This window comes from Cydia fagiglandana, chromosome 9, assembly GCF_963556715.1.
Source record: "Cydia fagiglandana chromosome 9, ilCydFagi1.1, whole genome shotgun sequence".
NCBI lineage: Eukaryota > Metazoa > Arthropoda > Insecta > Lepidoptera > Tortricidae > Cydia > Cydia fagiglandana.
Genome location: NC_085940.1, coordinates 17,576,737 through 17,603,725, shown reverse-complemented (window position 1 = coordinate 17,603,725; position 26,989 = coordinate 17,576,737). Strand labels below are relative to the sequence as shown.

Here is a 26,989-nt window from a genome sequence, read left to right as displayed (position 1 = left end):
GTAATACGCGGATAGAATTCAGAGCGCTTATAGATTCGTAGTTCGAATTACCTACCCGATAAATTAATGTTTTATCGGGTTCATGTAAGCAAAGCCGGGTGCAAAAGCTAACAATATGTATATATTTTAAATGTGCTAATTGAGCTCTTTCAAATGATATACAACACGCCATCATTACTTATTTTTATTTTTTTGGTTCGTGCCTTTATGACCTCTAGAGGGCGCCGTGTTCCTTTTTTTGTGACGTCATATAGCCTATAACCAGCGGACGCTTAAGACGATTCGAATGACATATCGTTTGTCAAATTATAATGCGTACTTTAGGAGTTCTGAGGGAACAAATGAACATACATACATACATACATACCCACATACATACCGGTCAAAATCATAACCCTCCTTTTGCGTTGCCGTAGTCGGGTAAAAAAAAGACATTAGAGAATCCTCACAGTTCGGTAAACTATTCTCAGGGCACCTCAAACTTCCGCAATGCCTCATCTATCAAAACTACGCTTTATTCAATGCCTTAAATTGCTCCTTACCTACTATTCCTCGCGTCATACGCGCTCTGTCTCTTCCTCTTCAGCGCCGCCTGTCTCACTCGGTACCTTTTTCTACTCTTCACCAAGTATACGGATAGCGCTATGGCTATGAGCAGGGATACTATGACGCAGCAGCCCAGTATGACGCTGGCTGTTAAACTACTCAATCTATCTTGTTTTGTACTAAAAATGACAGTTATTGGGGAAATTAGGTAGATTGGCCAATGGAACTATTATTTTAGTATATCATAATTTAAATAAAAAGACATTAGAGAATCCTCACAGTTCGGTAAACTATTCTCAGGGCACCTCAAACTTCTGCAATGCCTCATCTATCAAAACTACGCTTTATTCAATGCCTTAAATTGCTCCTTACTATTCCTCGCGTCATACGCGCTCTGTCTCTTTCTCTTCAGCGCCGCCTGTCTCACTCGGTACCTCTTCCTACTCTTCACCAAGTATACGGATAGCGCTATGGCTATGAGTAGGGATACTATGACGCAGCAGCCCAGTATGACGCCGAGGCGGCTGATGGTTGGAACATGCTCGGTGGATGGTTGAAGCTGAAAAAAAAAGTGTTTTCTGTTAATACCTTATATTGAACTTTATCTCTTTTTGATAAGGTCCAAAACCTATCAGAAAACTAACGACATTATGCCCATTTGACAAATTTAATGAGCTAACACGTGTGCCTAGATTTTCGTTATAAAGCGAAAAATATCGAGCAACTCTTCGACTCAAAATACGTGAGTGATTTGTTCTAGTAATAGTATACTTACTTTGTCTGAGTTTTACGGAAGTTTTCTAATTAAAATTACTATTTTGTCATTATTGTAGATATTTTGGTAGACTTACGAAATAAGTGCTGTGCATGTAATTGTCCCCGCAGAAGGCCTTCTCAGTCCAGTTGTACCAGTGCACCAAGCGGAGCCCCTCTAGCGCCCGAGGAGAGCCACATCTGAAATAATGTTATTTACTTTATATACTAGGTTTCAAAAACAAAAATTAAACATGCTACTTAGGTAACCCGTAACCGTCACCAGCAGGAAATTCGGGTTGGAAATACACTTGAATGATTGGCTCTGTTGGGATGACCACTGGACTCTGTCTGTAGTGAGGTACCTACGATTATTCGGTTATATATACGTATATACCGATACGAGTATTCGGTTCGGGGACCACTCGAGTGTAAAGTGCATCTGGTTTAGCGGACCACTCTAGTGATGAACCATTTCGATTAAAAGGATTAGTTTAGTGATAAATATATCCTGGTTCGCAAGAAAGGACGAGATACTATCATATTAACCTATTCGGTTCGAAGAACCAATTTATTCCTGAGATTATGCGGTTCAAAGAATGACTCAGATTAGCGTGCTCAGTTCGAAAGACCACTTTATTGAAGAACCTACTCGGTTGGATGGATGTACCTTAACCAAGTGAAAGGTTCGAAGAACTATTTTAGGGACGAACCATATTGGGTCAAAGGCCCTGACTCACCTAAGCTCTGCCAACAGCCTGGAATGCTTCACATACATCTGTGGCAGCAGGTCATCAAGGAACCACTGCAGGTCGCAGGCGCAGTCCCACGGGTTGTGCTGGAGGTCAATGCCCTCCGAGATGGTGGACCAGTCTAGAAGATCCTTCGAGAGGCGCGTTAGGTTGTTCTTGCTTATGTCCAACTGAAGAAAAGAAAAAATTGTTTGTTTTTTTATGGTCGTCAATGTTATCTAGAAATATTTACTAGTGGGAAGTCATCACGTTACATTCTTTAAATAACAGTTAAAAAACGGGACATGCGTGAGTCGGACTAGCCCACTGAGGATTCACGCTTTTAGTATTTCTTGTTATAGCGGCAACAGAAATACATAATCTGTGAAAATTTCAACTGTCTAGCTATCACTGTGCTATCACGGTTCATGAGATACAGCCTGGTGACAGATAGACAGTGGAGTCTTAGGGTCCCGTTTTTACCCTTTGGGTACGGAACCCTAAAATGGTAGTTGTAATAGACAGAGAGCAAGATTCGATCCTGGCAGAAGACTCAGTGGCGTAGCTAGAGGATATGGCGCCCGGGGCAGACACCAAATTTGCGCCCCCCCCCCCCCCCCCAAACGAAATGAACTAACGAAACGAAAGGGTTATTTTTTTGCTTATTAAAGTTTACTTTTAATTTAGACAAATACAGTGTACCTATGTTTTTTTAGTACATCGGTGGCTAACAAGCTTGCGACCCACCTGATGGTAAGCGGTCACCGCATCCTATGGACGTCTACACTCCAGGGGTGTTACATGCGCGTTGCCGACCATTTTAAAACTTATAAACTTCTTTTGTGGAGATCTCCTTAGACTTAAAGGTTCAATATCGCTTGTGAATTTGGGATCGTAGACTATTCATAGGTACAGCGCGGCTTTGGACTGATTTGAAGGGTCCAAGGTGGCATCCAGGTGCTCCTGTCCAAAGGTGACAGCAGTACTCAATATATGGGATCAGTCTACCCCAGAGTAAAGTATATCGCCTCCCTTTATTGAGCACACCGAGTTTTTTTTGGATACGAGCGCAGCCTACCCAGCAAGGTGGCTACGAAATTATTGGACGTCACTGATGGAGATGTCAACACCGATCAAGGCTCCCAATACTCCCTGACATGGGAAGGGTTGTGCCTTGAAAAATGAGGTTTTCTTAGCGGTAAACGCGCAAAATTGAGTCTTGGTGGGATTGAATTGGACTGAATTGTCCCGATCCCACACCGTAACTCTGGATAGAATGCTCTCGATACCTGACACAGGTTTTTCACGACATTCTAGTATCACAGACCGAGTGATGTTGGCTCGGCATGTGTTATACAGATTGGCCCAAACCTTGACGTTCAATTTTTTTTTATATTGCTCACGCCGTGGGCTATTAGAATAGGTATGTATGTTAGCCGAATTTTCGTAGTTTTCTAGTTATTGCTTTTAACTTTTGTTAAGAAATTCCGGGGTGAAGCAATTAATTTATTTAAAAAAACTATTGAACTTTTTTAAATGTTTCTTTTTGTAACATAATCCTTGATAAACGGCGCAGTTGCTAAAAAAAATCAGCATCCTCACTTGGCTGAATTGGGAAAAAAGGACAGTTTTACGTTCAAGCATGTCAAGCTTAGATGTTGCCCTTGCCTAAATAAATAAAAAATACAAGCGATTTCAAGGACTTTTGGTTATTTTAGAAACTGCTAGACCCTAAGTTTTTTAAAAGGTCAAAAAAGTGATACTTAATAGTCATAAGTTGTAAAAAAAATCCTTTTTTGTTATTAGAAGGCATAATTTTAAAGTTTAGAAGGCCTAGTTTATAAGCAACAGACTAACAAATGTGGACTGTATTTGTCTGAATAAAGAAATTATTTATTATTATTATTTATTAAATAGAACTTGTGTTTAATAATTTAAGCAAAGCAAAGCTTCACCCCGCAATTTCTTAACAAAAGTTAAAAGTCTCGAAAACTACGCAAATCGGCTAACATACTCGTACACGGGGAATATTCTGATAACCCATGTCGCGGATTCTAAAAAAATTTTTAGGCGTCAAGGTTTGGACCAGCCTGTATACAGGGTGGCTAAAAAATAACTGCATTTCCGTTGCCAGGGACGTTTTGGGATTATACTGAGCAACTTTTACTATGAGTCCAACCCCTGAGTCGCGAAAAAAAATTTAGATGGTCCTTACATTTTGGCTGGTCCATTTTCTATGGGAGGGTAAACTTTTTTTCGCGATTTCGGGGTTGGTCCCGTAGTAAAAGTTGCTCAGTATAATCCCAAAACCTCCATGGCAACGGGAATGTAGTTATTTTTTAGCCATAGTACTGTCGTCCGCATATTGATGAATGTCGTCGATAGACAACATGTCACCGATATGCAGCAGCAGCAGCTATTGGAGCAGCCGGCCTAGCCAAGGTTACAATCGCTATCGCTTCGACAAAGAAAAGCATTACGAGTATGTCTCTCTATCACTCTTCCTTATTAGTGTGACAGTGACTACGCGGCCAGGTTCCGTCTACTACGGCTCATATGCCCCTGCCGGACAAAGGGATAGTGATCCATTTGCATAGGTAGTCTCTTGGACAGTCCATAAGATGGTAATTTGCCATATGGCTATTGCCATACGATTAAATAAATAGAAGTTTCTGGCATAGAGTATTCACACTGCGGGATGGTGGGCAGTAGGGGGCTACCGTCGTCTTTCAAGGTCGAGTTCGAGGCAAAAAGACTACCTAAGAGATCGGCTTTCTCTTTTGCGCTGTGGGCCAGAATACCATCCGCATTTCACACTTCACAGTGGTGGTAAATACGACCGACAAAAGTTTCCCTGCTGCCTTTTGGCAAGGCGGAGAGGTAGTAATTTGCCCATTTTGGCGCCCCCCCTAGGACGGCGCCCGGGGCACGTGCCCCCTCCAACCCCCCCCTAGTTACGCCTCTGAGAAGACTGCCAGTCCAAGACAAATTGCTCAAGACAAGATCAACATCATCCATCTAAGCAAGGATTGCAGCGATATTTACTATGAAACCTGCTGCTGCTGCGTTGTACATTCATTATACAACTCAACTCAGCGTTTTAAGTTCCGCTGTCGTGGATTAGTCTTGTTTAAAAAAAAACTTACCATACACAACGTTGTAGCATCAAACGCTCCATCCCTTATCTCGCTCAAATGACGGCAATTAGACAGAAAGAGTGAGAAACAGTTCTCATCGCTCCCATCCATCCCGCGACCGACCACATTGGTAAACGCTTTATCATCCACAACTACCAACTTAACCATATCATTCATATACAAACTCTTTACAGCTATTATGTTTTTAAAATATACACTTTCTAAAGGGTTGCCATCTAATCGTAGTTCTTCTAAATTAGGCAGGTTTTGTCTGCTTAAACTCTTTGGTATTTCGGTGAATTGATTATAGGCGATGTCTAAGCTGAATAGTTTGGGGAGTTTTTTCTCGATGTTTAATTCTTTTATCTGGTTCCCAGCGATGTTTAATACCTGAAATGAAATACATAAGTATTATTCGTATTTAATGTACCTAGCCGCCGCCGGTCATTGTGGCACTCTTTGGGGGAGGCCTATGTCCAGCAGTGGACGTCCTCTGGCTGATATGATGATGATGATGATACCTAGAGTCAGACCTAGAAAAGCCTGCATCGATTTTGATAGCCCACGCATGCAGTGCAAGTGTTATTTATACGTCATAATTTCATAGAAGTTTCACGTTTGAAATAACACTTGCACTACGTGGGCTATCAAAATCGCTGCAGACTTTTCTTGGTCTAACTACTTATTGATTCTTTCAACTCAAGCTTAGTTTATCATACTCATTTGCATAGTGTAATGTCATATGGCATTCTAGTCTGGGGCAAACTTGTATAGTCATGCATCATGCATACAACCTAACAGACTATCGTTTTCTCAAGTATGGATATATCTAATTAACTTATTTGACTCAATTCATGTTGGTTCATGTAGGTTCCTTAAGATTCAAGTTTCAAGTAGCATCAGGACTTCTGTATTTGTAGACGAGCCAGTGTTAAAAATCGCCATTACAGTTAAGAAATGAGACAAATTGGACTTTAAACCAACGTATTACAATTTAAATCATACCAACCTCTAAATTTTCGAATTTCGCTTCAATCTCATCATACATATCCGACAACCTATTATATGATAGATCTATGTACGTAATCCCACTAGGGAACGACGGCCAATGATACAACGTGTTGATCTTCAGGATGGCGATCTGGAGAGACGGCGGCAGTGCGAATGTGAACGTTATGTTGTTTTGCGCAAGGTTCAGTTCGCGTAGACTCGTGCAAGTAGAGAATGCCTCTGGTTCTACCATCTCGATGACGTTGTTTGAGAGGTCGAGGAGTTCACTGTACAATACAAAGTATAATTTAGAATTTAGTCCTAATAAGGTAAACATACTAGTGCTCGACATGCTAATGCCCAATAGATGACACCTTGCTGTCACCTCCATTGACAATGACTTAATTTCAATATGACATGTACTGGGACCGCGTCGAACACCAGTACGTTTACATTAATTACGTAAAAAATATCAGCATTTACATTAAATTCTATAAAAGTTTTTCTTTAGACAAATTACTTACATGCTGTTATCAGTGGGAAAGGAATCCCTCACAATAGATCTTATTCGGTTCCCGTTCAAATTAAGCCTCTTCAAACCCTTCATAGTGTTCCCATCGACTCTCTGCAGTAAAACGTCGTATATGCCATTCTTACTCAAATCCAAGTCCTCCAATGCGGACATCGGCTCCAAAGCTCGGACTGGTATCTTCTTCAACTGATTACTTTGCAAATTCAACCTTCTGACGTGGGCTAAAGATTTAAAATCCAATGTATTAAAATCAGCTAACTTGTTATAGGACAAATCTAAGTCTTCTAAAGCTCGTATCTTCGTGAAAAGGTCGGGGGTGATTTCTGTTAGGTCGTTTTGAGATAGCGATAGCTTTTTCAAGTTCGGAACCTCGCTGAAAGGGTCGGGCCAGTAAGTTTGAATTGCGTTGTTGCTGAAACGCAAGGTTTCTACTTGCGTGTTTGATGGTAGCCTGAAATAAATAAATAAAGCATAATTGGATTAACAAGGGCAAAAGACCATTCAGTCCAGCCAGGTGCACCAGCAGTTTAGGTGGATCAAAGTATTAAGGCAGAATTACAGACTAAAGATAAAAATGAACCACTGTCTATCATGAACCATGTCCTCATTTAATATGAGATTATGGTCATTCAGAATAGCATTTAGCTAATACCTACTGCTGCTCAGTTTGCCAGACCTGGGACCTAAGGAAATAATTGATGTATCGTTAACATACTAAGTAACTAACCAAAAGTACGCCCTATTGCAGTACGTAATACATATTTCTTCTTCGTCGGTAAACCAATTTTTTAGAGAGTCTAAAGCCTGCAATTCAGCAAATATTCAGAACAAAATTACAATTAAATTCATACGCTGGTCAATCAAACCGACATTCTTTCCTATTGTCTACAAGTAGGCGAGTTCGAGTTATTTAGCTATAAAGTCGCCCCCGTCTCATCATGTTAATACCTAACGAGTGACATTGGATAAACTCGGTCATTTCCTGCAAAATGTCGCGTGAAGCTAAGATGGATGGCTTTGATCTTGTCAAATTATGTTTTATAGTCTGGCAAACAAACAAGTTTTATCACTAGAAAAAGGACTATAGTCATCCCTATTTTTGGGGTTATAATACTAGCATATAAAAGAAAAAGACAGTATGACTCTCTTTGCCTATCCATCACTAACAAGAGCGACTTTTACCAAAACTATAATAGGCAACATCAGTCGTGATATAGTTGACCGCAGTTCTTTAGATTATGATTATGAGTGTACTACAGATTTTACGCGCGAATGTGAATAATATATGTATGTGAAATCACTACAATCACAAAATCATCTAGGTGCACTCGCCCTTATACTCCCTCAAATGTAAGGGTGTGTCCAGAACCTTGATTATTTCAACACTTCGTCCACTACTTCGGGATATTTGTTTGTCGCTCTTTGATCTTATAATTCATTGATCAACTAGTAGGTATCTTAATTGAAAAAAAAGTCTATACTATAGGTCTAGACTCTATAGGTAGTTTAAACATTCAATTGCGGCCAACCGCAAACATAACACGTTTAACGCTTGACGTGATTGATGAAAGGCAGGAGGGCAAACAAACCGGCAGATAACATGGGACATTAACCTTGCGGAAATTTGCGAAGAAAAGCACTAAGAAGCAGTCGGGTAGGCCAGTAATGTGTTTAATTTTTATTGCTTTATGTGGTCCTTCGAGCCGGATACCTCGCCTTTGAATAAATTGCAATTATGAATGCTGCAATTCTTTGTAAGTAAGGGTTGGTCAAACTACGTACCCCTATTTCGCCTTCAATGCATAACTTCGGCTTAACTAATAGGTACAGTATGGTACGAAATATTCGGATAGAATATGAGTTTTAAGTCAATAGAATTAATGTAAGAAACGGCAGAAAATATTTAAATATTGGAACATTTAATCTAAAATAACATATTTCTTTGACGAAAAGAGAGCTTCAAAATGGACTAGAGTAAATCCCAGCGAAGATACTTCAATGAATGATTTTTTATTCACATGTAAATCAACTGGTGTTTAAAATAGCTACGGACTCACACTATCAGCGCTATTAGATTATCAGATATCTTGTATTGAGTGTCTATTTATTAACGCCTGAATACTCCCCTAGCAGTTAACTGAAAAGGTGTAAAATTATATTATTTCTATGGTGGATACGTCATTGCTAATTATGATTGTAGACAACATTGTGTAAAGATAACACTTTTAATCTAGTTGCATTGTGAAATGTTTGACCCATCTATACTGTATTTTTTATAAGTACCTACGTCAATTTGTTCAGATCGTGATATAAATACATCTTATTTCCTTATTTACAAATAGAAAATTTATATCCTATAAGTCCGGTTCGAAGGACCATATTGAAGAACGGCGAAATGTATAGTGTGTCGACCGTTTTCAAATCATAATTTATAGAACCATGTCATAATAATTCCATAATTGTTACCTATTAAATAACCACAAATTATTATAAGTACCTATAAAAGTCTATGGTACAGTCGCCATCAGATATATCGGAGCGGCCAAGGTGCTCACAAATATCTGAGCACGCCTCTATTGTTAAGGCGAGGCGTTAGAGTGCGTGACTGCGTGTTAAGATATTGTGAACACCTTGGCCGCTCCGATATATCTGATGGCGACTGTACGATACCATACTGGTTGACGATCGTTTTACCTAATACAATATAATAGTAAGTGGTGAAATAAGATTTGGTTTGAGCAATAATAGTCTCTAAATTATAGCCTGTTATTAAACCTGACAATGAAATATGTCGAACGCTACGATTCAAACCAATTAAACTTTTTTTGTTCAACAGTCGCAAAAAGTCGCTCGTTGTCTGTATAACCGGTATGGATATGCTTTTTCGTAGGTACCGATTGTCTGGTCTGTGATTTATATTAAACCAAAAAACCCATTAAAAGATCAAATAACAAAGTAACTCTAGACACATTAATGATCGTAAAAGTAGATATTTCATGGTTTGTAAATAATATTTACATAAAAGCTATCATCGAGTAAACAACGAAACGAGCCCTAAAGGACTAGTAAATAACGATAAGCGACCAAGGCAAAACAAGTGACAAGTGATACTTTTTAAATTGTACTTACTTGCTCAGAGTCGAAAGGCCTAAACCTTCGAAGGCCGCGGACACTTTCAGCCCATTAGGATTCTCCGGCCACTCGATTTTATCCAAATCCGGGACATTTTCAATCATGTCCAGCTCCGAACATTGTATATTGAACACCAAATCTGTACCATCAATTTCAGGTATCTCACTGCACGTGCAAACGACACACAATTTGATTACATTCTCCTTTTCCGTAACAGAATCCTGGCCGCTTGTAAATTTAAAAATAAAAAAGTAAAGCGTCAAATATATTTTGGCGCGCATTGTTTTTTTTTAATTCGCGGCGCGGCATGCGTATTCGACTTTCGATCGAGGTGGAATGATAAGGTTCTTTATCGTGGCCTTATCTTTGTATCGGGTGTGTACATTGCTGAAAATGACGCAGACTATAGATAATGTTGGAATTGTTGGATTAAGGGGAACTGGTGAGTGTTCTACGGTACACATATACACAAACATGATCCATTTAAGTTGAGCAAATTCCGGAAGCCGATCTAAAACACTTCATAACAAGATATTGATGAGAATTTCTAAACAATAACAGGACCGTAGCGCGTCAGTCGCGTAGATTCAATGACCATCATGTATCGTAGGATTCATAGGCAACCGTGCAATAGATAGACGATCAAGTTCATTAACATGTATACGTTTATGCACCTTATCTCAATGCAATAAGATCTACAAATGAGTAGGTGCTTGTGGCAGTGGTGTGTAAAACGAGCCGTGTAACGCGAGCTGCGGCGAGTGCCGGGATCTAATGACAACATTACGAATTGCCGTCATTAGCTATTGGTAAATACGCTGAATTCCACTGATAACGCGAAAGCTAGCACCTGGTGCTTCCGTATACCTACAGGGGTAGGTATTCTTGCATTTTATGAAGCAAACACTCATTTATATTGTAAATAAACAAATGATGATTTGTGTAGCACTAAACAGAGACGAGTGGAAGAAGTGGGGGGAGGCCTTTGCCCAGCAGTGGAACATCAAGGTACCAAGTACCAACTGACCTTCCAACTTCGAGGGAAACTAGGCCCTATTGGAGATTGTGACTGGTAAATACCAAATGATATTCCGCACGTCAAAGAAACTCATTGGTACGAGCCGGGGTTCGAACTCACCACCGGTTTAAATGTTGCACAATTTACCGGTATCACCGTTTTTGCGACCGGTCCAAACCATGGCAAATTATGTTATATGTACCTATTGGTTGCACCAAACTGTTCGTATCGTTAAAGAGTTCGCTAAATTTTTATGTATGGGAAGTTTCATAGTAAAGCGTCGGGGCGCGCCTGCTGACGTTGATCAGTCTGTCAAATGTGGTTGGTGCAACTGGCCTCTAATCTGTGGCACAATACCTATTCTCGCATGTTTCCCACAAGATGAATCGCGCCTTATTCGCGCTAGTTAACTTCGCGAACAGACGATCCCGCGCGATAACGCAATGGGAACCACGCTCAATTGAGGCAATCGGCTTAACCACGTTCGATATGGTTTTAGATTCTACGTTTGTATTTGGGGCAGTTGATTTAATCAAATTAGGGAACCGGTTCAACCGGTTAACGTTAAATCATCTGTGGCCTACTCCACATAAGTATTCAAAGTACGTTGATAAAATAAATTCTTCAAACCTTCTTCGCGTGGACCCACAACGAAAGTTAACAACATGGCGGCGCGCGAGTCGGCAACCGTTGCTAAGCAACGATCGTCGCCCGCGCCGGTGCCGCGCGCACCGCGCCCCTCCGGCAGTGTTACCTATGTCACGATATAGATCACACGCGCATCATCACTGTGAATCTCGTCCGTATAGCTTTGTAAATACCGCGATACTAACCTATAGACTTATTCACTGACTATGTAAATGGTGTGTGCATGAACATAACAAGTTCTCCAGTGAACTGCGTGCTACTGTGTTTGTGCTAACCGCTTGTCTCTAAAATACTAACCCTAGTAATAATAACTCTAGCTGTATTTCAGACATTATAATATTGTTAACTAAGTGCGTGTGTTATTATTTGCGATCCACGTTATCCACGTAGGTTTAACACCCACACTGGTGACCACGACAATAAGAACATGGCTAACCAAAATGGTGATAATTCCGTCAAGATGCCTCAGGGAAACGACACCGAAGCTAACGCGCAACCGCAAGCGGACGGCGTAGCACCCGTCCCGCTTCCACCGACGCAGCTCGTAGCTGTACCCGTCTCGCTCCCACCTGCGCAGCAGAACACCGCGCCCGCCTCACTCAGCGCCCCGCCAGCTGCGCACTCGACCGGCGCTTCTACGACCCAGACGAACAACGCCGAAGCTGAGTTTTCGCAACTTACGCAGGCAAGTTTATTCCGAATTGGAATTAAAGTACCAGCATTCTGGGCGGATAACCCTGCGGTGTGGTTTGCGCAACTAGAAGCTCAATTCGACCTGGCACGCATCACATCTGATTCTACAAAATTCTACCACGCCATGGCGCATCTAGAACGTGAAATCGCTGCAGAAGTAGAGGACGTTATTATCAACCCACCGAAGGAAAATAAATATCTTACGCTGAAAACTGAGTTGATACGTAGACTGTCCGTGTCACAACAACAGAAAGAGAAGCAGCTTCTAATGCATGAGGAGTTGGGTAGTAGAAAACCATCTCAATTTCTTCGCCACCTAATTCACCTTGCTGGCCCAACTAAATTACCAGAAAATTTCATACGCACCGTTTGGTCCAGCAGGCTCCCACTCCACTTACAAACTGTAGTAGCTCAACACCCAGATATTCCCCTGGCAAAGTTATCAGAATTAGCAGATCACATTCATGAGATTGCCTCGCCTAGCCCTCGCATCGCGGAAGTGTCACCCACAGCTGCACAATCGCAACCGCTCTTACCCGTCGCTACGCCTTCAATGCTGTCAGCGCACAACCCTTACACTACGCCGCACCCGACGTCGCCTCTAGAGACGATGTCCTTGCAGATCGCTGAACTCACCCGACAGATGGCAGCACTCACCAGTCACGTGTTTGAAGTTCGCTCTCGCTCTCAGACCAGGTCATCCCGTCGAAGCAATAGTCGTTCACGTTCCAAGTCCGGGGCGCGCCCGCAAGTGCACGACGGCGTATGTTGGTACCATCGTAGATTCGGTTCGGAGGCAACGAGGTGCACCCATCCCTGCGATTACAAGACGGAAAACTAGCGCGGCAGCCCGAAGTGGCCGAAAATGACTGCCCTACGCGACCCGGCCGCCTATTCGTAACAGACAAAAACAGTAAAGTACAATTTCTAATCGACACGGGAAGCGATCTTTGCGTTTACCCTCGATCAGATGTCAGAGGTCGTCGATCCAAAACCGACTTCCAGTTATACGCCGCAAACGGTTCTATCATCGCAACATACGGATATGCTCACCTGGAGCTGGACCTAGGCCTGCGACGTTGCTATCGCTGGCGATTCATTGTTGCGGACGTCACAAAAGCCATAATCGGAGTCGATTTTCTGTCCCACTACAATCTCCTCGTCGACTGCACTAATAAACGCCTCATAGACTGCCTAACGTCGCTGCAATCCCCAGCGCAACCTGTCCCATCATCAAATACGATAGCCTCAATCAAGACTATCATTGGAGAATCAACATACTACGATATTATACGCGACTTCCCTGACGTCACTCGCCCGGCCGGCACCCATCGTCAGTTGAACCACGGCACCGTACATCACATACGTACAACACCCGGTCCGCCAGTCGTCAGCCCACCTCGTCGCCTAGCGCCAGACAAGCTGAAGATAGCGAAAGCAGAATTTCAGTCGATGCTCGAAAGTGGAACAGCTCGACCTTCTGAAAGCCCATGGTCTTCACCCTTGCACCTCGCGCCGAAGAAAGATAACGGATGGCGTCCATGCGGTGACTATCGAATGCTCAACGCCCGCACCATACCTGATTGCTACCCCATCCGTCACATACATGACTTTACACAGAACATCACAGGCTGTAAAGTATTCTCCACCATCGACCTCGTAAAAGCCTACAACCAAATCCCAGTCAACGAAGACGACATCCCGAAAACTGCTATTACTACGCCATTCGGTATGTACGAGTTCCCCTTCATGACCTTCGGACTCCGAAACGCCGGTCAGACTTTCCAGAGGTTCGTCGACGAGATGACGCGAGGACTAGACTTCTGCTACACATACCTGGACGATTTCTTGGTGTACTCTACGTGCCATGAAGAGCATGAAGACCACCTTCGCCAGTTGTTCTCCAGACTCCAGCAATACGGTATGGTTATAAATACATCGAAGTGTGTCTTTGGGAAGTCGCAAGTTACTTTCCTCGGCTACAGTATTTCGGCAGACGGTATCAAACCTCTAGAAACAAAGGTTCAGGCTATTAAGGATTACCCTGTACCTAAGACGGTAAAGGAGCTTAGAAGATTTTTGGGCATGCTCAATTTTTACCGCCGTTTCATCCCACATGCAGCCAAACTCCAAGCACCGCTTAACGCTTTCTTGACTGGCTCCGTGAAAGGCTCACACCCCGTGGACATATCGGGTGATGCACTCAAAGCATTCGAGGGCTGCAAGCAAAGCGTATGCGATGCAGCACTCCTAGCACATCCAGACTGCAATGTTCAGCTCTCTTTGGTCACAGATGCGTCTGACACATCGATCGGCGCAGCCATACATCAATACAAAAACGGAGCATGGCAGCCTCTGGCATTCTTTTCGCGCAAATTAACTACAGCACAGCAAAAATATTCTCCTTACGATCGGGAACTTCTTGCCATCTACGAATCCGTACGCCACTTCAGACACATGCTGGAAGCAAGAGACTTTATCGTGTTTACCGACCATAAGCCCATCACTTTTGCTTTCACCACAAGACGCGACAAGTGCTCACCAAGGCAATACCGTTACCTAGATTACATCGCCCAGTTCACCACAGATATTCGCCATATCTCTGGCACAGATAATTCAGTCGCCGACGCGCTGTCACGCATAGCATCTGTCGCAGTAACCATAGACTACAAGGCACTCGCAGAAGATCAGGATTCAGATTCTGAACTGCAGCACCTCCTAACTAATGGTTCCTCCCTAAGACTGCAAAAAGTGAACACCGAAGGCGCAAGTATATACTGCGATCTCTCTCAAAGTGCACCAAGACCTTATGTGACACCACCGTTCCGCAAGCAAGCGTTTGACAGCATTCACAATTTAAGCCACCCAGGCGCCTCAACATCGGCCAAACTAATCGCTGACAGATATGTGTGGCCCGGCGTTCGTCGCGATTGCAAGATCTGGGCACAGAGTTGCCCAGACTGCCAGCGCAGCAAAATACATCGCCACACTTCAGCTCCACTTACTCCCATACAAACTCCTTCCGATCGCTTTTCCCACGTGCATATGGACCTCATTGGCCCCCTTCCCGTCTCTTCAGGCAACAGGTACTGCCTCACCGTCATCGACCGGTTCACAAGATGGCCTGAGGTGTACCCACTACCAGACATGACGGCAGAGACGTGTGCAAAAGCGTTTGTCTTCGGCTGGGTGGCACGTTTTGGCTGCCCAAACAAAATAACGACCGATCGTGGAAGACAGTTCGAGTCGCAACTATTCAAAAGCATCACAGGTTTCCTCGGCTCCAACCATTGCCCCACAACATCATACCACCCTGAGTGCAACGGCATGATCGAACGTCTGCATAGACAGCTAAAAACCGCAATCATGTGCCACAATAACCCACAATGGTCAGAGATCTTACCACTCGTACTCCTGGGAATAAGGAGTGCCTGGAAGGACGACCTCAAAACTTCGGCAGCAGAACTGGTTTACGGCGAACCCCTCAGATTACCAGGTGAATTTTTCAACCCATCCACCAACCTGGACATTGACGTGACTGACTTCGCCTCACGCCTTCGTAGACATATGGCCAACCTCAGCCCAGTTCCAGCGTCGTGGCACACAACAAAGACGTTTTACGTACCAAAAGATCTGCTCTCTTCAGAATATGTTTACCTGCGTCAGGGTCCCGTCCGAAGATCCCTAGAAGCTCCATACTCTGGCCCATATAAAGTCCTGGACAGATGCGAGAAAACTTTTAAAATAGATATACAGGGCAAAGAGTCAACAGTTACTATAGACAGATTAAAACCAGCTTACCTGCTTCGCAATTCCTGCAATCAGCCACAACTACAGCCAGATAGAGTCCCCGAAAAACAAACCAGAAGCGGCCGAGTAGTTCGATTTCCAGCTCATCTAGATCACTATCGCCCGTGAAACGGTCTCGGCGGGGGAGTATTTGTGGCCTACTCCACATAAGTATTCAAAGTACGTTGATAAAATAAATTCTTCAAACCTTCTTCGCGTGGACCCACAACGAAAGTTAACAACATGGCGGCGCGCGAGTCGGCAACCGTTGCTAAGCAACGATCGTCGCCCGCGCCGGTGCCGCGCGCACCGCGCCCCTCCGGCAGTGTTACCTATGTCACGATATAGATCACACGCGCATCATCACTGTGAATCTCGTCCGTATAGCTTTGTAAATACCGCGATACTAACCTATAGACTTATTCACTGACTATGTAAATGGTGTGTGCATGAACATAACAAGTTCTCCAGTGAACTGCGTGCTACTGTGTTTGTGCTAACCGCTTGTCTCTAAAATACTAACCCTAGTAATAATAACTCTAGCTGTATTTCAGACATTATAATATTGTTAACTAAGTGCGTGTGTTATTATTTGCGATCCACGTTATCCACGTAGGTTTAACACCCACACATCCTTGTTCATACAAACTAAAGAAAGGACTATATTGTAGATTTGCTAGCGCTTGACAACCTAGTTAGACACCGCTCAATGTTCGTGCCCATCTAAAGTGTAATTCTATGGAACTTGCTAACTATATAAACAAAAGTCACTAGTAAATTCATCATTCAGAGACAATTTCAATATATGGCGGTTTATTTACATATTTAGGAAGTGAAGTTACATAGAATGACAATTTATATGGGCACTCGCTATTACCATCTATTTCAGTAAAGTTTGACGCAATATTGCGCTACTTTGCGTAAACAAAATTAAATAAATAAATATAAATTAGCGTTAAATATATATGTAATGCCAGTTACATTCCTGCTGTCAACTTCGAAACTCATATGTTTTTACGATCATTAGGATAGGGCGCGAGATTGGATCACACAAAAAAATATATTGGGAAAAATAGATATATATTCAATAAAATTTTGGAACACATATGATTATAAACACGGATATTTACTCTTATAGATTATTGTCTTTGGCAAATATTTCTCATATAGCTTACGAAATATTCACCAACTTTTGTATAAGAACGTTTATACAATACAAGCGAAACCAAAATGACTAAAACGCCTTGGAAGACAAATAACATACATATATATTAAAATAATATACCCTGTACAATTTATACAATTTTCTATACCAACCAAACTTTTATAACATAACATAATTTTTGGAATGTTAACTAGAATAAGTACAAACGTGATTTAATAAGTTCATTTTTAACAAGTGCAATTTTTTTTAAACCTTGAACAAAAATAGATATAATTGATATGTAATGTAACTTTTGCGACTAGCTTATACAATAGCAATACTTCTAAAGATACAAAAATTCACACATTTTCAAATAGGCACTAAATGATGTATGAAATAAATTTAAATAGGTACGCTTAAATCTATGGATTGCTTATAGCATATATTATTAAAGCATAGATCTAGCATTGATTGGAACATCACGTAACTATGTACTCATAGGTACAGTCAGGTTAGGGACTTTATTTGTTAAGCCAGTTAGGGTTTTCTTTGAATACTTTTTGTAAGTGTTGACTATTGAACAACTTAATAACTAAAATGAAAATTTTATAGCAATAATGATTTGAAACTAAAATATTTCATGCAAAATATGTTTTTTTTACTGCTATATTCACTGTACATACATTAGCCACTGGTCTCAATGCCTTTTTTCAAGATAAATGCAAAATATCTTTAAGTAGTTACCAGCTGGTACGGCGGCGACTAGCGAAACGCAGACGAAACCAAACAAATGCAGACGTATGTGAGTCTTACTTATGGCGTTATTCATAAACGCGTTACTGGCCTGAATTAGCTAATAATCGTTTGACTTCATCTGTTATTTTGACTTATGTATTTGTATGAAAGGGATAACACATTACTTAACAAAATTAGGCCCATAAAGTTTTATGAATAAGGGGGTAAAACTGCACGCGCCGCTGGCCGCTCACCACCGTAGATACACTTAGGCTCACTAACGCGGGGTTAAGCGGTTAAACCGTTAACCTAGTGTCAAATTGTACTGGTAACCATGGTAATTCCAGGTTTAACCGGTTAACCCCGGTTTAGTGGAATGGTGCAAATGGGCCTTCGTTGGATGGGTATGGGAGTGTTACTAACAGTATCAGAGTGCGTCGTGTTCCTTGAGCAAGAAATGTCCAACCAGCCGCTTCTGGATGTCCGTCACGCCGCCGTATATCTGTGTGCCGCGCGCATCCCTGAAAACAGAAAAATTATAACTCCAATACCAGAAAGGTTAACTAGCCTGCACACTCTGGCTTCCGCTTTTTCGAGATTTTATGATAGTTGGATTGAGCCGATTGGGTAGTAGATTTGCCAATATACATACCTGAAGTGTCGCTCCGCGTCGTAGTTGGTGGACAGCCCTCTGCCGCCGAGTATCTGCACGCAGTGGTCGGCCACGGCGACGGCGTTGCGGCCGGCCACGTACTTCGCCATAGAACTGTTCTTGGTGCTGATGTCGGTCGCGGCGCGGTATGTCAGCAGACGAGCGGATTCTACTAGACATCTACATACCTGAAGTGTCGCTCCGCGTCGTAGTTGGTGGACAGGCCGCGGCCGCCGAGTATCTGCACGCAGTGGTCGGCCACGGCGGCGGCGTTGCGGCCGGCCACGTACTTCGCCATAGAACTGTTCTTGGTGCTGATGTCGGTCGCGGCGCGGTATGTCAGCAGACGAGCGGATTCTACTAGACATCTACATACCTGAAGTGTCGCTCCGCGTCGTAGTTGGTGGACAGGCCGCGGCCGCCGAGTATCTGCACGCAGTGGTCGGCCACGGCGGCGGCGTTGCGGCCGGCCACGTACTTCGCCATAGAACTGTTCTTGGTGCTGACGTCGGTCGCTGCTCGATATGTCAGCAAACGAGCGGATTCTACTAGGATGCACATGTCTGTGAGACGATCCTGTAACAAATAACCAACATACTTAGATTAGTTTCAAATACTATCATATAAAATCTCTAGTTCGAACCCTCTTATGAGTGATTCCAGGCGGCTAGCATGAGGTGCGTTCTCGCGCGCGACTTCATACACCTAGCGTGACTTCAAGTATGAACTCGCGCGTTCTTCTAGTATCCTCCTCCACTAAAAATCTCTTACTTACTATACATTTTTCAACAGAAAGTTTGAATGGTAGTCAGAAAGTATGAGGTATGAGAACTATGAGATAAAGGTATGAGAATGCATAGATTATTGAGTGGATGCCATTAAACATTATTGCGTACCTTCACCGAGGGGAGTCGCGTTAGGTTTTTGCTGAACGCCTCCCGCTCCTTAGCGTAGTTGATCGCCGTATCTAAAGCGGCTTGTGCAATACCTGTAAAACAATACAATATTAAAATATATATATATATATATATATATATATATATATTTTAAAACTTATAAAAGGAATTACGTCCCAGCGTCTCCAGCAAGTTACAACTAACTTATCACAAGAATCTATAGTCTGGCCAACAGGCGATTCAAATTACAGACCAGACAACATTTATACACACTTACCCACAGCGTGCACCGCGATACCAATCCTGCCTTGGTCCAGCTGCGCCATGGCTATCTTGAACCTCTCCCCCGCTTCCCCCTCCAGACTCGACGCCGGGACCCGCACGTCTTCTAGCATGAGGTCGCAGGCAGTCGCCGCCCTGTGACACACGCTTCACTGCTGAAGAATATATACACTTACCCACAGCGTGCGCCGCGATAACAATCCTGCCTTGGTCCAGCTGCGCCATGGCTATCTTGAACCCCTCCCCCGCTTCCCCCACCAGATTCGACGCCGGGAGCCGCACAGCTTCCAGCGTGAGGTCGCAGGCAGTCGCCGCCCTGTGACACACGCTTCACTGCTGAAGAATCTATAGACTTACCCACAGCGTGCGCCGCGATACCAATCCTGCCTTGGTCGAGCTGCGCCATGGCTATCTTGAACCCCTCCCCCGCTTCCCCCACCAGATTCGACGCCGGGACCCGCACAACTTCCAGCGTGAGGTCGCAGGCAGTCGCCGCCCTGTGACACACGCTTCACTGCTGAAGAATCTATAGACTTACCCACAGCGTGCACCGCGATACCAATCCTGCCTTGGTCCAGCTGCGCCATGGCTATCTTGAACCCCTCCCCCGCTTCCCCCACCAGATTCGACGCCGGGACCCGCACAACTTCCAGCGTGAGGTCGCAGGCAGTCGCCGCCCTGTGACACAGGCTTCACTGCTGAAGAATCTATAGACTTACCCACAGCGTGCGCCGCGATACCAATCCTGCCTTGGTCCAGCTGCGCCATGGCTGTCTTGAACCCCTCTCCCGCTTCCCCCACCAGGCTCGACGCCGGGACCTGCACGTCTTCCAGCGTGATGTCGCAGGCAGTCGCCGCCCTGTGACACACGCTTCACTGCTGAAGAATCTATAGACTTACCCACAGCGTGCGCCGCGATACCAATCCTGCCTTGGTCCAGCTGCGCCATGGCTATCTTGAACCCCTCCCCCGCTTCCCCCACCAGGCTCGACGCCGGGACCCGCACGTCTTCCAGCGTGATGTCGCAGGCAGTCGCCGCCCTGTGACACACGCTTCACTGCTGTTTTATAAGCTCCTTTTGTATGCGGGATTGGGGACGATACAAAAGAGAGAAATTACGATAACAATGAGACTATCCAAAGCTGACCTATATAAAACAAACTTGTATTACGATTACATACAGGGTGGCTAAATAATAACTGCATTCCTGTTGCCAGGGAGATTTTGGGAATATACTGAACATCTTTCAGTAAGAGACCAACCCCGAAATCGCGAAAATAAATTTACCCTCCCATAGAAAATGGACCAGCCAAAATGTATAGAACAACCAAATTCTTTTTACGCGATTTCGGGGTTGGTCCCATAGTAAAAGTTGCTCAGTATAATCCCAAAACCTCCCTAGCAACGGGAATACATTTATTTTTTTATCCACTCTGCATGTAAGTCATATTGTAGCTTTTTTTGGTAGCGTCTATAGGTAGTAGGTCTTCTCTGCTCCGCTGGATTACAACCAATTCTACTGGTTAATTTCCGCACGTGGAGGAAAGGAAGAAAGCAAGGAAAGCGAACCCTGGCAAAGGCCGGCATAACGCTAGGTAGAAAGAAGACTGTAGTAAAGACTTTGTCAAATCATAATTATCAAAATTCTAATAGTTCCTGAATCATAAGCATAGCATTGTATAAACATAGTTTTCATTAACAAAGAAAACAAGTTAGAGAAACACTTACACCGGTGCAAAACAAGTAACGCATACCTGACGCCTATAAGAGGTTCCTTGTTTCCTCTGAACACACCCTCAGCGTCCAGCGGCACCAGAAAACCTGGAACATTCAGTCATTAAGAATATTCTCCTTAGAGCGCTGGTGGCCTAGCGGTAAGAGCGGGCGACTTTCAATCCGGAGGTCGCGGTTTCAAACCCCGGCTCGTACCGATAAGTTTCAATAGGTTTCGATAGGTTTCGTACAGAAGTTCTTCGGAACTTATGTACGAAATATCATTTGATATTTACCAGTTGCTTTTCAGTGAAGGAAAACATCGTGAGGAAACCGGACTAATCCCAATAATGCCTAGTTTCCCCTCTGGGTTGGAAGGTCAGGTGGCAGTCGCTTTCGTAACTAGTGCCTACGTCAAATCATGGGATTAGTGGTCAAGCGGACACCAGGCTCCCATGAGCCGTGGCAGAATGCCGGGATAAGGTGAGGAAGAAGGATGCAAGTGTTTGGGAGTGGCCCTTTATAGTATTTGGCTAAATTTTCAACTGAACTCTTCGCGCTTACATTTTTGAAATTTGTTGCCTTTTTGTACTCACAAGCTCGCTGTGTCAGAATGTATTAACCCTTCGACCGCCAAGTCTACTGAAGCGCAATATCAACCTTCGTGCATTCCGACAAGGGTTAATTACGCCTAGCTCACAGATCAAATAACAGCAGAAAAATGTCCAATGGACTCACAAGCCAATCCCTTATGGCGCAGGTCGGGGTCAAAGGTAGCGAACACCGCCGTAGCTTGGCCCTCTATCGCGGAGGTGACCCAGCTCTTCTTGCCGTTCAGGATCCAGTGGTCGCCGTCCCGTCGAGCCAGGGTTCTGATGTTGGCTACGTCGCTGCCAGCGCCTGGAGAGGATTGTTAAATTAAGATTGACCATATATACTAGTCTCTAATGTGAAGTGGTAGAATTATTTACCTACTCATACATACATACATATAATCACGCCTATTTCCCGGAGGGGTAGGCAGAGACCACGGATATTATATTACATACTCATAGCTAAATATAAGGACATAACTTAGAGATACAATACAACATAAAGGAGAATTGAGCGAGAAATAACTTTTTTTTAGTTTGTTTTAGCTTATCTTGTAACCTACATATATTGAACAAATAATTTAATGTCTTTGAATCTGCTAGTGTGTTAAACAATATAGTGTAAATCAATATCTGGGAGACAGAGTTTTGCTGGGAAAACATCTAAAAACCCAATAATGCGCATTTTCCCAGAGATAAGACTCCTAGACTAGATCAATTTCTCGCCCCCGAAAACCTTCATATAGCAAATTACTCGAAATCGTTAGAGCCGTTTCCGAGTTCCGAGAAGGAGGACTTCTCTTAAATATTTTACACCCACCTGGTTCACTCAGCGAAAAGCACCCAATGTTCCCCGCCGTATAATCCTTCAAAAACAACTGCTTCTGTTCTTCCGTCCCTCTCTCGTTAACCAAGTTCGCATAAAGGAAGTTATGTATTGACAGTATCATGCCAGTGCTGGCGCAGCCTCGAGAGATCTCTTCCACGGCGAGCGCGAGGGATAAGTAGTCGAGGCCTAGGCCTCCGTACTCGGAGTCCACGCAGGCCCCCATTAGGCCTAACTTTGTTAACTTCTTTATCTGAAATATAAACAGTGTTGAATAAGTTTTGTTATTTATATTGTAATAACAGTGGTGAAGTGTCCATAGAAGTAGATTTTTAGAGGTTTGCCTATTTTTAGTGCTCTTATCCTCTAGCCGCCCATACGTCAAACCTTGCCAAGCAAAATGAAACTTTATTTCGTCAACACAAAATAAGAATGGAACAGGAGACCTTTTCATAGGTCTCTGGGCTGCTAGAGGTTATATAACTTTGTTCACGGAACACTTATGGAATAATTTCGTCTTTTAAATCGGATAAATGCGTTTATCTCTAATATCGTTTGACGTAGATACCTGAAATTTGGAAAAGCTATAGCAACTGCCATCACAAATAACGTAAGCCGTAATTATGTCCAGACTACAATACCATAAGCAATAGCATAAGGTATTTGTAATATATGGGCCTTGTTGCCTGAATTAAATATCTAAAAAAAAAGAAAAAAAAAGCTTGTTTGATAGTTGAACACTTCTTAAACCTACAGTACATGAAGAAAAGTGCATATTTAATAATTATGTGGGAACTACAATAACTTATACGCAGGAATTGTTACGTACTCCTAGGGCCTACCCCTAGGAGGAATAGGATAAGAAAGGAGGAAAAGTATTCAGGAAAATAACCATGTTATCGGAAAACGAAGAGTAATTTATAAGAGTAGAGTCATATACAAGAGAGATATAGATATAGATGTAGAGATATATACAAGGAAATATTAAAAACTTTGAATTTAATCAATATCTGTACATGTTTATAAACTTACACTATATCTAGATATTTTTGTAACGGTGCGTGTAACGAAGCGTTACACTATCGACCTTCATACTATTTCTGGCACCATACAAATTCTAAATTCCTTTTTGAAATTCAAATCCTATTCCAAATTCCATTCAATGATTTTTATTTTCAGTTCGATCACATACTTTGATCGATAAACATCATTTTATCTAACGGACTGTACTTCCCAAGTTTCTAAACACGACCGTTTAAGTGTGATTTTTATTAGTAAACGTAATAATTCATAAGTGCGTGCAGTTCAGTATAGTGCTCGTTTTGTGGCCCTGCACACCTTCCAGATATATATCTACATCATCACCAAGGCACATATTGTAAGTTATTTGATTTCTAACCTTCTGAATTACGAAAGTATTTTTATACATACCTATCTGTTAACACGTAACCTGTATTGTTACAGGTGCCTTTTTATATAATTAATAAATACCCATCATCGCCCTGGTTCCCGACTTTGATTACCTTCCATCATCCTGGTGAGGCTCCCATCTGCCCCCTCACACTGGCGCCATCAACGTGATCAAACCCACCCGCCCTACGACGCAGAGCAGCCCTTCTCTTCGTGCCTCCTCCGCTACGCTCGTGCTCCTACTCCACGCCGACGCCTGCTACTTTTTGAAGACATATTTTTTTTTTTTTTTTTATCAATTTTATATATCTTGTAATAGTTAGCATAAGATTTTTTTCAAAATTCTAAAAGGTTATAGTCGACCCAACTCAAATTTTCGCAATATCTCTCGGCCTAACATCATTTTATTTAATTTTCTATTTTACAACCAACCTTTTAACTAATCCTCAACCGTTTAACCAAAATTCCCCCCTTAAATAACCAATTACATATACATCTATCATCATTCATCATCTTATACCAATTTATCTATATCTATTTTCTAATCCCTATTATGCCAGCGTCCTACGCTTTTTGTCGCGCCACGTAACAAAACTCTTAACATAGTGATTACACAAAACATCTATCACATACAATTACACAATCCAAGATTTCCACTGAAATCTCACAAATTGGTTTCAATCCTAAGTGTTTTTAAAACTCCTTGGAGTCACTGAAGTGCGAACCAATCCTGACTTACGGCAGTACTGTTGGAGATAATCCGATAGCTTATCCTTCACCCGATTAAATAAATATACACAACTAAGCCTAATATCACAATAAACTTCTCCTTTCGATTCAATAAAAAATAAAATTTAATAACTACATATTTTATTTATATTGATAACATCAATTATTCTCTTCGTGATAGGTATCCACTTTAATAAACAATGAATCCAGCACTATTAAATAAACCTGAACTCATCTATGAGCTCAAACTCAGGAACATTCAGTTCCCAGCCACCGCGCAGGCTGATGATTTAAGACAGCTCCTCACTCCAAATTTATTCGCGGACCCGTGTTCGAATCTCTCCAGCCCATATGATCTTGAACAGGATATCACCGAAATTAGCAGATGCCTCACAATAGTTTCTTCTCAGCTACAGCTTGCGACCACCAACCAAGCGAAGCACGATAGAATAGCGGTTTTCTTATTTCATTTATATAACAGAATAGAACGTCTCCATATTACCACTGAATTATCTCCAGAAATTATTGACAACTATTCGAAAATATGCGAATTTTTGTCAAAATGTCAAACAAAATTTAACATGTCACAACCGTCAACAACAACGTCAACTTACGCGTCAGCAACCTCTTTGATAGATGATTCCACAAATTTAGACCTACTTGCTCGAAAATTAACCAACCTCTCTGAAGCAAAACCAAGCGATTTTAAAAAATTCAACTATAAAGGCGATAGTTGCCCTTATGATTTTATTCGAAACATTGAAGAGTTTGCAATTGCACGTAACATTGACGACAAACGCTTACACAAATATATATACGATTTTTTATCAGGCACTCCTTTAGATTGGTATAGGTCAAAGAAAACAACCCTTACAGATTGGAAATCATTTAAAACCCACTTCTTAAAAGATTTCGAATTGCATGACCATGACCACAACTTACTACAAAATATACATTCCCGTAAACAAAAACAACATGAACGAATAATAATGTATTTTTCAGCCATGGAAGCCCTCTTTTCCAAATTACATGAACCCCTTTCTGAAAAACAAAAAATAGATATCCTCCGTAGAAACATGAGCCCTTATTACAGTTCCAGATTAGTTCCTACAGATGTTACGTCTATAGACACATTATTCCAATCGTGCAAATGGTACGAAAGCTGTAATACTACCTCTACTTATAGCTCTAGCAACTATACCAACATTCAACAAGATTCTAACCATACCCCCCCTTCCCAACCGTACATACCACCATTCCCATTTAATACTCGTAAACCGGTCCATACTGTAACAGCACCACCTTCTACGTTACGTTACTCCTGTCCGCGTTGCAGAACAAACGATCATTCTTTAGATATTTGTACAAGTAAAAATATAGTATGCTTCCGCTGTGGCAAACAAAATGTCACTTTTGCAAAATGTACAGTTTGCCATAAATTTCCAAAAAAACGCATAAAGGAGAAAAGTAACTTAAATAAAACTACTGCTACAGAATGGAACCAATGGTTAGATACCATTAAATTATTTATGTCATCATACAATACTACATCAGCACTTTTCACTCAAGATCCATACGATGAACGACCTTATGTCAACATCCAGACAAATAATTTAACTTTATGTGGCCTCTTAGACAGTGGCAGTGCTTTAACTATTTTCGGAAATAATTCCCATAAAATTCTCTTATCCCACAATTTTACCATAAATTACGACCATAAAGTCGTAGGCTCTGTAGCCGACGGCTACCCTATATACTCTATTGGTACAATTCAACTACCAATTTCGTACAAAAATATTGTGACTATTATTACCGCTCATGTTATCCCTACTATAAAGCAACCCTTGATTCTAGGCACAAATTTTTGGAGAAAATTCAATATAGCTCCCCACATATTACCTGACATAACGTCATATTCTGATAAACATATAGATACCCTAGTTATTTCCACCTGCGACCAACACATCACTAATTATGACAACCTTTCTGAAACTCAACAGTTAATTTCAGATACTATTATTGAAAAATTTAAAAATATTT

At 42.3% G+C, this 26,989-nt stretch overlaps 2 protein-coding genes across 6 annotated transcripts in view; both read right to left on the bottom strand.

The window, feature by feature from the left end:
• LOC134667561 (short-chain specific acyl-CoA dehydrogenase, mitochondrial-like) overlaps positions 1-26,989 on the bottom strand; it is a 185,925-nt gene that overhangs the window by 150,774 nt on the left and 8,162 nt on the right. Inside the window, exons 3-9 of one of the 5 annotated variants that reach the window (XM_063524991.1) lie at positions 22,805-23,063; positions 22,130-22,291; positions 21,433-21,499; positions 20,579-20,718; positions 19,397-19,488; positions 18,877-19,076; positions 18,259-18,369 (exon numbers count right to left, since the gene is read on the bottom strand). In XM_063524991.1, coding sequence (XP_063381061.1) covers positions 18,276-18,369; positions 18,877-19,076; positions 19,397-19,488; positions 20,579-20,718; positions 21,433-21,499; positions 22,130-22,291; positions 22,805-23,063 — 1,014 coding nt within the window. In that variant the 3' untranslated portion in view covers positions 18,259-18,275. Of the gene's footprint in view, positions 1-18,252; positions 18,370-18,500; positions 19,077-19,396; positions 19,489-19,673; positions 19,826-20,578; positions 20,731-21,432; positions 21,500-22,129; positions 22,292-22,804; positions 23,064-26,989 lie in introns of those variants that run through there. The other 4 variants (XR_010098652.1, XR_010098651.1, XR_010098653.1 and 1 more) reach the window with 4 other exon arrangements.
• Positions 415-10,456, bottom strand: LOC134667546 (toll-like receptor 6). The gene is made up of 7 exons (XM_063524970.1): positions 9,819-10,456; positions 6,682-7,140; positions 6,177-6,444; positions 5,177-5,557; positions 2,040-2,221; positions 1,398-1,500; positions 415-1,105 (listed from the first exon to the last, which is right to left on the bottom strand). The coding sequence occupies exons 1-7, from the start codon at positions 10,100-10,102 to the stop codon at positions 884-886; spliced, it is 1,899 nt and encodes a 632-aa protein (XP_063381040.1). The 5' UTR covers positions 10,103-10,456; the 3' UTR covers positions 415-883.

Coding starts and splice junctions, on each gene's coding strand:
- LOC134667546 (XM_063524970.1), bottom strand. CDS start 10,102: ATGCGCGCCAAAATATATTTGACGCTTTACTTTTTTATTTTTAAATTT. Junction 7,141..9,818: donor GGCCTTTCGACTCTGAGCAA/GTAAGTACAATT, acceptor TATTTATTTCAG/GCTACCATCAAACACGCAAG. Junction 1,501..2,039: donor AGGCTGTTGGCAGAGCTTAG/GTGAGTCAGGGC, acceptor ACATTATTTCAG/ATGTGGCTCTCCTCGGGCGC.